Genomic DNA, 13,134 nt, shown 5'->3' on the forward strand with positions numbered 1-13,134 from the left:
TCCACTTGGCGTAGTAGCCTACCGGCTAGCGGGTACTATTTCACAGTATTTCTGGCCCCATAAAATCGAGGTTCTTAGCGGGCCAACAACCAGGCTGAGTCGGGCTGAGTATGCTAAACTAGAGAGAGAGAATCGCTGGCAAGGGGGCTACAACTACAACAAGATGAACATATTTGACCGTGATTTAATTGTAATACACGTTTCAAAATGATGCTGAAGTAACAACATACTGATACCGGTTAGTAAAAACCATGAACCTCTTAAGCCCTAAGCCTGTTTTTCAGGTTTCAGGCTCGAAAATGACATTCCCAGAACAAATGACCATATCTTCCCTTCTAAAAGGGTTAAATTAATAATATTTTTTCTCAAAATTATGATAAACCTGTGAGTTGGATGTAGAAAAGTCAGAATCAATAAAGATGTTTTTATTTTAAAGAAAATTCAGATTGAACATGGTAAAAAACTGTAAATTATAGTGTCCGTCCAAAAGATATTTTGTACTTATAGACTAACCTTGGATCATGGGTTAGTAGACTAAAAGCTTTAGGAATCCAAAGTACAACATATAAGAAGTACCCTGTATCAAGATTGATGCAAAACAAGTGATATTTGACCTTTTTAGACAGATTTAGCAAAGAAAACCTCTTCTGGGGCCATTTGGGTGGATTTTCCTTATCTCTGGCCCCCCTTCTTCGATTTTGACATGTGACATCTCTTTCTGACTGTTAGAGCCAATAGAATCGAAGGGAAATCGTCCCGCACACACTCATGTTAAAAGAAAAGGTGGCGTCTTCGTGCATTCAATCTTGCTACAGAGCCTAGGAATGGCCTGCTCTGATATTTGAAAACAGAATTGCAGTCTTATTGCTTATAGATTATCAGAAAATTTCAAAGGGGACACAGCCACATTGTATATTAACCTATGGATTAACTACAGCATCGTTTTTATCGTTTTAATGCCGTTGAAGACCAGTTTTGACCAGACAAAACCAAGGTAAGCCATGTTAGCGTTGTAGGCTACCTAGCGACACATGTTTTGATGTACGTTTTTGTTGATAACGTCAAGAGTTTGTATCTTTCAGTGTTGAGGTGGGCACCGTTAGATTCTGTGTCTTTACGATCATACACGATGTGTTGGATGTGCAGCTAGGATAAGTAATAAGGGGGCTAGGAGTGATTTTCGGTGCAATAATAGGTTAGCATTTTTCGCTCGGGGCTAATTCAGAGGCTCACTGTTAGCATTGTGTGTTTTTTTGAAAATAAAAATGAAAAAGATCAGTTAAATGAGTTTTTTCCTGTTATATGGATATAAAAATGTTCATAGTTTATTAAATATTAAGGTTTCTTAGACGTTGTTTCCTGCAAATGACGCGATTTCGGCCCCGGAACCGGGTCCGTGGGGCTTAAAGAGCAACTTCCAGGTTAAAGACACCTGTGAATAAATGTGTAGGAAAATGATGAATACACTAGATTTTCAAAAAAATATACAGAAATATACACTACAGTGACATCTGGCGTCGTTTTTGTAAGAAATGTTCACTTCCGCATAAAAAGCCTCGGCACGTGACCTCCCGCGTGTGACGTAACACGGGGGACACAAGGGGGAGAGCGGCCGGTGTAACGTATTAATAAACATGGATCCCAATGCTAGTTTCGATACAGAAGACACAGAAGAAGTTGAACATGAATATTCGAATGCATATGACGGACCACAACCTTATAATTATGAGCTTGCTAGGCGTCCAAGAGACCAGGAGCAGCCAAGGAGTAGAAGAAATAACGGCCATCGGAGAGAAATTGAGCTGTGGTGTGAGGAGAACCAGTGGAGAACTGGGCAGCTATCTTGGTGAGTGACCGGCGTTAGCTACAGAATGTTAGCTAACATCACATCACAACATTGTAAAGTTAGCTATCATATGTCAGGCTATAACTAAAGTAGCATTGATAATATAGTAACGTTACTGGCAGAACTGTTGATACTGATCCATAACAGAAACTAAGGCGCAAGTATCAGCCGTATCTCGCGTTACGTAATGCAACTCCACACTACGGTGCTGTGTACCGGAGGAGAGACGCGAGATACGGCTGATACTTGACGATCTGGCGGAGAAAGGCTGTGGAGCCTCCGTTGATATGCCGTTGTAAATGGCTTGATGGAAAGCAGGTGTGTAGTCGGGGAGGGTGCACAGCTGATTGCAGCAGGTGAGTGGAGGTTGAGCCAGGAGTGACAGCCACCACGCATACACAAACAACACAGTACCGGAGGGGAGAGAGAGAGAGCAGCGAAGGGGGGGTGGGGAGAGAGAAGTAATACGTTTTCCTGATAAAGCTGTGGAGAGTATGTGCTGCAGGGAGGTGGATGCATAACCAACCTGATCTCACCAGAATGCGTGACTCCTCCACGACTCCTTAACACCGAATTGCATGGTGGAGTCACGGAATCTTTTATATTTACGTGTCGGCACCACGCAAACAACCCCAATGTAAAGTGAATGAGGCTCGTTTGTCGTGGTGCACACACGCATTTCTACAACGTCCTGCAGTGAGCTTTTTATTCTATAAAACGTTTTAAAAATCTACTTACAGCTTGTAGTAACTCACGGGAGGCTTCTTTTATTTTATTTGTATTCATAATAATTTAAATTTTTCGTCAGAATGTATTATGGTGCATTATTTACCAATGTTTGTTCTCAAAAAATGGTGCATTTTTATTAAATTAGTTATTTTTTAAGGAAGGCCAGAGCTTCAGCTGTGTCAACTAGATTGTTCCCTTTAGTTTACGTTATTTAAAAGACAATTACATTCATATTTGATCAATAGTAATAATAATCATTTTTTTTATAACAACGATAAACCAGAAGAAGATGCCGTCGTTACCACGGCAACGTTATGTCGCGCTTGACGGCAGTGACGTTGCCACGTGACGTTGCCCACGATCACGTCACTTTCATTCATTTCATCTCACAACGGACTACAGTAAGTATCTAAAATCAAGAGGAGTTTATTTCTTTAAAACACGAAATGATATTACTTTTATTTATTCCAATGTAGCACAGTCTCTATAGCGTTTCATTCCTGGATATTATGTTGAGTTTTGTAGTGTGTTTAGCTTTTACAATAGGCTACGCGCAAGCTAGCGGCCACGTTCAGCTAGCCTCCAGCTTTCCGGTCAAAGTTTGTAGCTGGATAGCATTTATAGTTTATACAGCTGGATAGCATTTATACACAGTTGGATAGTGGAGGTGCCTGTTAGAAAAATATGTTTAAATGCTTGTATTTGCCCATGTGTTGTAAAGACAGCTTTCAACACAGAGTTGTAATAGTGGAATCGTGGATGGAGTGGAACAGAAAATGTGGACCTGGAGTTTTTCCAGAGGATTTGACTGGCCAGTGGGGACATTGGGATTGTTACATTGTACAATTAAAATATATAGTAGAAGATATAAGATATATAAATTATACTAAATTATTATTGCATAATAGAGTAATGCACAAATTAATTATTATTGCACTCTCTTCATTTTGTGTATTGTTTGTATATTGTGTCTGTATTGTTTGTATGCCATGTCATAATATAAGAATATGCACAGTATAAATTATACTAAATTATTATTGCATAATAGAGTAATGCACAGATGTTACTGTTATTCTAAATAATCCTGATCATGTTTTTATTTTTCCTGTTTTACAGCTTCTTTACAACTCTATATCACCAACACACACATATCCACACACACACACACACACACACACACACACACACACACACACACACACACACACACACACACACACACACACACACACACACACACACACACACACACACACACACACACACACATAAAACCAACGGCACTTTTAAGAGCCACTCTCTCTCTCACTGTCTCTCTTTCTATCACTCTCTCACTTTCTCTTTCAATCACTCTCTCACCTTCTCTTTTTCAATCATTCTCTCTCACTTTCTCTTTTAATCACTCACTCTCTCACTCCTACAAATGGCTGGAGGGTCCCAAAAAAAGACCTGCCCAAGCTGTAGGCAAAGTATTTACTGTGGTAATAAAATCTGCCCAGTATGTAACCATACACAGCCCAAAAATTTGAGACTGAAAAAGAAAATAGAAAAATTCCAAAGCCAGCAGCAGCAGTGGTTGTCATCAATGACAAAAAAACGAATCAAGTCCCACGTTATTGATCACGCCACCATTCTGGTATGTAGTTTACAGAATTATCTCATTCACCAAAAGTGTGAAAAGTAGTTTTATTACTTTGTCAGAGGATTATAAACTAACTGGTATTGCTTCACATCCACAGTATTAATTGTATCATTAAAGGTAGGGTATGTAAGTTTGAGAAACCAGCTCGAGTGCGCTAGGATTTGAAAATACACAGCCGTAAAAAATCTGCCACTTCCTTACCGAGCTCCTCCTCCAACACACACGAACGCGCACATGACCAATGAGGGCACGAGATAAGTTTGTGCGCAGATGGAAGGCTGACAGGCACGTAGTCCGTCCAGTTAAACAGCCGGGCCGGCTAAAATAATTAGTCGTGCTCTTTACAGTATTACGGCTTCCACAGATGAATTTTTTTTATGGATTTTTTGTCAAAACACTTCGGATATTCATAGCTATCGGGATGTTAAGAGCATTCCATGGAATATAAGAAAAAGTGTATCTCGAGCCGGTTTCTCAAACTTACATACCCTACCTTTAATGAGAATATAATTCATGATTAATGATTTTCAAACAGAATTAACTATTATGTGTAGGAAGTTTAGGAAATGTCTCATAAGTTAAAAATCCCAAATGTATTCAACAAAACATTATGAACAAATCATTGTTTTTATTATGATGCCAGGATATTAGTGTAGATGATTTATTTTGATGCTACTTCAGGGCAAGCTTGCAGATAAATTCAAATGTAAACAACAGTTTTGTGTATTTATCTAATTGATCTCTCTACCTCTCAACAATTACTTTCCCAGATGGAAAAGTTGCATGCCCTTGGCTTGAAGCCCCTGATGCTGTTGGCGTATCCCCCTAGCAAGAGGGTGGCATCTAAAACAAAGGTGTTGATGCCCACGCATGCCCAGCTGACCACATACACCAAGACATGCCTCGAAAATGTGGAGGTCATCTACAATCTGATGGTTGCAGGTGAGATTGCATTTATTTAATAACCATCTGCACGAGTCACTCATGCATATATTGACTATCTGTTATACAATGTGTGGTGTTGATTTGTCTTGTTTATTTCAAAGCAACAAAGAGAGTCATTTTGAAGAGCTGGGGTCTCATTTATAACTGTTATGTATGCACAAAACAGGGCTTGAAAGAGGTGTATGCCACTTCCCATGCAAAAGTTGTAATCTATATATTTTTTTTAATTGACAGAAGATTATGGTGACAGGGGAAATTGTCTATGCATATTGTGAGGTGGTGAATTGAAGCCAGATTGTATAAATACATGTTATAAGCCTTATTATATATAACCTCTCACATATTTAATTTCAGTTAATATCACACGTTTCTTAAAGATCCTACATTCAAACCATCAGTGTTATTTGTGCATATGCTTGTGAGCCATAACTAATTCCATAAGCATCTTTCAATTGTAAAAGAAGTAAGCCAACTCAAATCTCAAATCAAATTCCACTTTGTATTTCATCAGCACTGTCTCGCCATCACATTCCCCACCATCGGAGCGCAGAGGAGATGGTTGAAACAGTATAGTACTGACACTCGTGCTCAGTTGTGGAGCGCACCACAGCTGATGAAAAAAATCCAAGATAACATGAAATAGCAGTAAACAATAGCAGAACAGATGCAAGTACCAGACTGTGTTTCCAATGCGTTCTGTGGTGCACAAAGAGCGCACTGAAGACACTCCGGCCTCCACACACGTCTTCTCAAGTGACCTGACCCAGCACATCTTTCCCACCTACACATATGGATAGCAAAGTCTAGAAATAAAGCCAGTGACAGCTCTCGCACAATCTCACATATGAGTCCTAATTATATTGCAGGCCAAAACTTAAATAAATACATTTTGTTCACTTATAAAACTTCCATTTTCCAATGATAACCCAGTGTGGGGGATACCATTGACTTTTGCAAATATTGAAGCGATCAGTTTGATTGCTGTAAACATTTTTAAATATTTATAAACATACTCAATCAATTTGACTTTTTTTTACAGTTTAGGTAGATTATGGTTGCCTTTTTTTGCATGTTTTGCACATTGGCCTAATTTCATATTTTATAATGTATGTGTGTGTATTCCATGTTCCTGTTATCAAACATTCAATATTCAAAGGTGTTATTGTCATATGCACAGCTACAGCGTAGTTGTTGCCAATGACAATCTTAACTCCCAGGCTCCTCCAACAATGCAGCATACAAACAGTACAAGAAGAAATAAAATAGTGCAAGAAGAAACTAGTCCAACAACGTAGGTACAAAACTAACATGCAGGAATAAGTCAAATATATACATCTAAAATAGAATAAGATGAAACAGAAAGTAAAATGAAATACTAATATGGGGAGTAGGGATGTGCATCTCCATCACTGAGGCCGATGCGATGCGCATCTCGATACGTTGCCAACGATACGATACATTAACGATACATTTGAAACACCAAGCGATGCGATACGATACGATTCACCCCTGTTGCGATACAGTTCGATACGATTTGATTCAACATTATGCGATACGGGGCGATACGATGCGATTCAACACGATGCAAAATAATGATACTTCATTATCGTACGACAGAGGATTTTTGTTTTATTCTTCAGATTAAGCAAATCATACATTAACAAAAAAGTGCTTTACATATTTGGTTCTCTCTACTAGCACTGCACATCCCATCATGCTGTTTATTTTTTACCTTTTTGACCTTAAAAAACTCTCCAGAGTACAATTGTATAACACCTCACAGTTAAACAATGTAAGGATGCATTGCCCATGATTAACAATGTGCAGATAACAACTACCATAGTGCAATGCCCATACAGCTGCCAGCCTGATGTGCTTAACACTCATCCAAAGGCTAACTCACCAGTGAGCAGAAAGCAGTGGTTTCTATAGGAACAATAAAGAATACAAATAACCTTTCACAAACAGCTCTATCATAACTGCTTACAGTAAGGAAGACATTTAAAGTATTATTGGCCGTCGCAGGCTGCTGTAAACTAAACACCTCTCTCTGACAGAACACCTCACTGAATTATTTCACTCATATGTCTAACTTTCAGGTTTCTCTTTTCAACCGCAGCCATGTCGCCTCTTTATGTGCGTCGCTAAATTCCTCGTACTACTAAAGCGGCACGGCATCGTTTACAATTTGCGAGCGATTTTTCAAGTTGACCGTCTTTCTTGAAAAATCCGAAGTGTTGTCAAACGTTTGATTTGTAGGTATTTTTCGGTACGCTGTGTTTCTCTTTCTCTTCGACTTCCATGTGTGTTGATAACTCAGACTCTCGGCCTCCATAGTGCGAAGCAATGATCAGAGATTGTCTCTGCAGAGTGCTGACAGGATGAGGGGATATTATATGAATGAATCGTTTTTTTACCGATGCAAAGACGCTACAATCGATGCATCGCGAGTTCAACCCAATCTGTAGCCGATGTGCACTCTTTCAACCGGTGCACTCGCATCTTGAACGTTTATGCCGGTGCACCGATGCGAATTGGTGAATCTTAACATCCCTAATGGGGAGGCATGAATGAAATGGTTGTATAAACAGATGTGGATATGTATAAATATATATGAACAGATAACTAACCAATGCAACATTTTGGAATTATACATAATAAATAAATAAATATGTTGGCTTTTAAACAGATTTGTACGGCAAACTCAGGGACAACACTCAACCCAGATCAAGAAGAGACCCCTGACACACCAACACCACCCCAAGACCCACCCAACCCAACCGATAGCTATATCTTACATTTGGTGCCATGTGATCAGCAACCAGGGGAAACAGCAGACCCACCACCACACCAGGCTCCCATCACCCACCCACCACCACACCAGGCTCCCATCACCCACCCACCATCACACCAGGCTCGCATCACCCACCCACCACCACACCAGGCTCCCATCACCCACCCACCACCACACCAGGCTCCCATCACCCACCCACCATCACACCAGGCGCCCATTACCCACCCACCATCACACCAGGCTCCCATCACCCACCCACCATCACACCAGGCTCCCATCACCCACCCACCACCACACCAGGCTCCCATCATCTACCCACCATCACACCAGGCTCCCATCATCCACCCACCATCACACTAGGCTCCCATCACCCACCCACCACCACACCAGGCTCCCATCACGCACCCACCATCACACCAGGCTCCCATCACCCACCCACCACCACACCAGGCTCCCATCATCCACCCACCATCACACCAGGCTACCATCACCCACCCACCATCACACCAGGCTCCCATCACCCACCCACCCACCACCACACCAGGCTCCCATCACCCACCCACCCTCACACCAGGAACCATCACACCAAATCCCACCAAAGCGGCAGCAACGTAAAAGAACCATCAAAATAAAAGGTAGCTTGTATTCTACTCATTTAGATGCAACATAAGCATCAGTAAGTTAATGTTGCGATTTTTGTAGACGTTCCAAACATTGATTTATTAAAGGCCGGACTCATATTTGCCTTAAAATGTTATGCATGGATGCTATATTAATGTTTAGCACACATGCACATTTTGGAGTTAAAACAAAGACACAACAGAGTAACCTGTATGTATGTTGTCTGATAAGCTGAAGTCACATTCATTAAAACCTTTCTATACTTTACAATTGAATGAAAAGCTTGCACATCCTTGCTTAATGTAATATAGTGCTACAGAGCCCAAGTCCCAGTGTAATGAATGTAAGACTAAAACATATCCACTCAGTAGCAAGCAATGTAAGATGTAATCAGTCCATTAGGAGACACAGCAACATCCCGAAGGAATGGCAGAGAAGCTAAGATTTTGAATAAAACCATGTGTAGACTCTGAAACTTCTGTGATTTCTCAGTAGGAAACTCTAAATGTGCTTATGTCACAAAGTGGAAATGTTTGTGCATTCTGAGTTGAGCCCTATACAAAACGTACTTTACCTGTTCTGCACATTTGTGCAAATAATGTATTCCATACAATTACAGATTGCTCTCACAACCAACTCGAGGTGTTCCCTGTCCGCGAAATACTAAGGACAAGGAACCGAAAGGTAGGATAATGATTATCTGGATGACAGTGTTTGCTGTTGGATAACTTTTCTGAATGTGTATAGCAATTACTTGATCTTACCTTGAAGGAATGCTGTTGTCCAATTCACAATATTAAGCTATTTGTGTAAACATCCTGTAAATCCCTCTAGTCGGTCAGATGTCTTTTTTCATGACTATTTTTTTAAATATATGCAAACTATTCTAACAATACATATATTATAAGTACTTGTGAAAGTTCAACGTTCAAATAACATACAGATGTACAATGTCTTTGTCTGCCTGCCACAGGGGGGGACGGAGCACCTTTACCAGTGGGAGCCCTGCACCATTTGGTATGTTAATTTGCTTTTGTACAATTAAATCTTTGTGTGCTGTTAACATTTGTGGTAATTGTTGGCACGCCATTATCTTAGGTGGCATTTGTTAAAGAAAAATGCAAAAAGTTCTGCTGTCTGTAGCACCAGCTATACACAAGTTCATGAATCTACAGATGTGCAAATTAACAACAGTGACAGTCAAGACGTGAAACCGTAAACTACAACAAAGGGTAATATATCAGTACCCTATTATTGGGCAGATCAAATTGTAACGTAACAAACGCATCTATCAAATGCTATTTGATCCCTTATCTTGGAATACAATGTGCCTGTTGGAGTAGTTATTATTCACTTGAAATGTTCTGCTGTAAGGCTCTAGGGATGCAATGATTTTACATTTTGATGTTATGATAATAGTCTGAGGAAACATCACCTTTGTCAGTGTTTTACAATGATTACACTAAGGATGGATGAATGTGTACTTATAATTAGAGGTTTTATAGGATCTTTCCACAACATTTTGGCATTTTCAGCTGCTGTGCCTATTTACCTTTATTAACCCGATTAACCAGTTTTCCATATTTGTCAATGAGCAACAGTTGCTGTAAGGAACCTTAACGTACCATAATGTAGTTGTTTATAGAGTGAGAACAAAAACACTCAGTGTAGCTGAACTGTTAAAAGTGACATTGGTTAAAGGTGGGGTAGGTAAGTTTGAGAAACCGGCTTGAGATACACTTTTTGTTATATTCCATGGAATGCTCTTAACATCCCGATAGCAATGAATATCTGAAGTGCTTTGACAAAAAATCCATACAAAAATATCCTCTGTGGAAGCCGTAGTTCTGTAAAAAGCACGACCAATCATCTGAGCCGGCCCGGCTAAAATAACTGGATGGCCTACCTGCCTGTCAGCCTTCCATCTGTGCACAAACTTATCTCGTGCCCTCATTGATCATGTGCGTGTTCGTGTGTGTTGGAGGAGGGGCTCTGTAAGGAAGTGGCAGATTTTTTCCTGCTGTGTATTTTCAAATCCTAGCGCACTCGAGCCGGTTTCTCAAACTTACATACCCTACCTTTAATCGCTGCATCCATACACTGTAATACCAAATACTTCATACAACACTGCACTTGTCTTCAAACGTTTATAAAACAGTATAAGAATGTTACAGTAGCCTAATGAAAATCGATTGAATGTGTATTACTGCTCACTAATTCTTCTTCACCCTCCCTTTATTTTATTTTTTTCTCAGTGGTATGTCCTGGCCTCCATCCTGGCAAGCAGCCTGATTCCCACCCCATGCAAATCCCAATGCAATGCAAATAAAAATGATTTGGTGTTTGTATGTAATTAAAGTGCAACAGTTTGACAACTGCAACAGACTTACATTGTTTTTGACTTGAAGGATCCCTGTATGCATTGTTTTATGGCCACTGGCAATTAATTTCACAGGTGAATTGCATATTGATGTAAAATGAAGCTCAGCGCAAGTTCTTTCAGGAAGACTGGGTATATATATATATATATATATACATTCACTCCGCAGCTGCATATAATCAGCTCATCATAGTCGTTCTCTTTAACATATTACATTTCACCTCATCCTCCAGCAGCCAATCACCATGCTAGAGCCAAACTTTAAAACCGCAGTCAGCTGTTATTTCAGGTTGTCATGCTGCCGCCCTCCTCCCCCCCATCCACCTCCTTTCATCACATCCAGTGCCAGGAGAGCTAATCCAAAGACCTCATCACACCTCCTCTTCATCCCATCTCCTCATCAAATCCAGATCTTCAGCATCATCACCAGTGTCTAGACCCCGGGGGGTTCCCTATACAGTATGCTCACGGCTGCATTTCCCCTTTTAGATATACCATTTCAGGATCGGGGTCTAATCGCCAAAGACTTAACATTTATCGTATGGCATGTGTCAATAAATGTTCTTTAAACAAAACGAAGTCTCTCCTGATTGAAATACACAGAAGCAGCCCACAAGGGGTCCTTGAGATGATAGTACATTATTGAAAACATTAATAACAGAATGCTTAATGCACAAAACATCAAGAAATAAGTAGCCAATGCTTCAATCCTTTGAGAATACACTGTTTGTAGTCTATTTTAATTTAATAATAGATTACATTTATAAAGCGCTTTTCCTGGTGCTCAAAGCGCTTATAAGCAAGTAAAACAAAATAACAACAAAAGTAGAAAGTGCTAAGCTAGGTGGAATAAAGGCAAGGGGTTAATTGATTAGGAGTTGAAGGCAAGAGTGAAAAGGTGAGTTTTGAGGGAATGTGTGTAATCGGATCTATGGGAGTCCGGCTGTTTCCGCACGGACATTTTAGTTAGCCGGACTCCCTGTTTCCTGTGAAATCCGGAAAAGTTTTTTAAAAATAAAACAATACTTTATTCCGAGTTTGCTTTCTTTTCTCTTTGGAGGTCATGACATAACGGCAATATAATACACGGTTCGGCTGCATTACATATTACACATCTGCCGTAGTTCTGTATTTATAGAGCCCTGATGAGAAGGCTTCTGGACAAACAGGAAGAACTGCCCCCAAAACTGAAAACGTGACGTGAATCATAAATATGTCAGCAATTAAACAACATCTTAGATTTATTTTCACGCAATACGTCTCCTTTCAGTATCAACACTAATTCGGCTGACTTTTATATTTGATCCAATTGGTAGATAGGCGATATTTACACCATAACGGTGCACAGCTGATAGAAATCAAGCCTAGTGGTTGAAGCACGTTATCGAATTTTAATATTTTTATTATTAGATATTAATAGGAGAGACAGACAGACAAACTAATAAGTGAGAATGTGTTGGTTTGTTCCAATCAGAGGCACATTTAGCAAATATGGCAGTAGCCATCGATCATCATAAGATAAGATATACTTTATTGATCCCAAGTTGGACATTTTTTCGTTACAGCAGCATGTGTAACAGTTGTAAATATGCAGTGGTGTTTATTTGTAAATCATTTAGTATAATCACACAAATTCTGTGTTTTATATTTAATAATTCTGTGTTCTTTATTTATTGAATGTTCAATACCTGACAGTATAATACATATGTATAATATCAGTTAAAATAAGTGCTTAAACATAGCCTACAGTAGTTAACATTGCAGGAAAGCAATATATCAATACTTTGTCAGGCTTAGATATTAATAGGAGACACAGACAGACAAACTAATGGTCTAAAGGCCTCTTTTGAATAAGAAAAAAGCTATCTGCTATTCTACTATCATATATCAAAAGAATCAAAGGAACAGTTCAGCGCCCCACAACTTCATTGCAAACAGTTACAACCTTGACTTTACATCAGAAAGTACAAATATTAAAGAAGTGACTAACTGCATCAATTAGGGTTAAACGTGTATTCAGCTAAAACATATACATCGCTGCAGTTATTATCCAGTGGAAAGCCCTTACCTACTGGCCTAGTTGAATGAAAGTGGTTACTTTTTTTACTTTTTTGTGGCAGACAAAGCTATTATAGTAGGAACCTGCGACCCAAGTTTTTCATCTCCGACCTTATTCA

The 13,134-nt window shown here is 39.6% G+C and overlaps 1 protein-coding gene across 7 annotated transcripts; it reads left to right on the forward strand.

Annotated features, from left to right (window-relative positions):
• The first annotated feature begins 1,455 nt into the window (after positions 1–1,455).
• LOC307027882 (uncharacterized protein) lies at positions 1,456–11,512 on the forward strand. Of its 7 annotated transcripts, none has more exons than XR_013804791.1 (8): positions 1,458–1,846; positions 2,859–2,976; positions 3,692–4,211; positions 4,988–5,159; positions 7,871–8,591; positions 9,197–9,261; positions 9,551–9,594; positions 10,833–11,512. XR_013804791.1 is itself a non-coding variant. In XM_079662562.1 (8 exons), the coding sequence occupies exons 4-8, from the start codon at positions 5,116–5,118 to the stop codon at positions 10,867–10,869; spliced, it is 930 nt and encodes a 309-aa protein (XP_079518688.1). In that variant the 5' UTR covers positions 1,470–1,846; positions 2,859–2,976; positions 3,692–4,211; positions 4,988–5,115; the 3' UTR covers positions 10,870–11,511. The 7 variants fall into 7 exon arrangements, 5 of the variants coding, with proteins under 5 accessions (XP_079518688.1, XP_079518690.1, XP_079518691.1 ...); XM_079662562.1 differs by having other exon boundaries at positions 1,470–1,846; positions 7,852–8,591; positions 10,833–11,511; XM_079662564.1 differs by having other exon boundaries at positions 1,470–1,846; positions 3,692–4,035; positions 7,852–8,591; positions 10,833–11,511.
• The last annotated feature ends 1,622 nt before the right edge of the window (positions 11,513–13,134 follow it).

The sequence above is a fragment of the Notothenia rossii genome, assembly GCF_949606895.1.
Source record: "Notothenia rossii genome assembly, chromosome: 2".
In the NCBI taxonomy this organism is placed as follows: Eukaryota; Metazoa; Chordata; class Actinopteri; order Perciformes; family Nototheniidae; genus Notothenia; species Notothenia rossii.

Bases quoted from the DNA above. Each gene is read 5' to 3' on its own strand.
- LOC307027882 (XM_079662562.1), top strand. From the start codon at position 5,116: ATGCCTCGAAAATGTGGAGGTCATCTACAATCTGATGGTTGCAG. The intron at 5,160-7,851 runs GTGAGATTGCAT...GCTTTTAAACAG, and splicing joins CTACAATCTGATGGTTGCAG to ATTTGTACGGCAAACTCAGG. The intron at 8,592-9,196 runs GTAGCTTGTATT...ATACAATTACAG, and splicing joins AAGAACCATCAAAATAAAAG to ATTGCTCTCACAACCAACTC.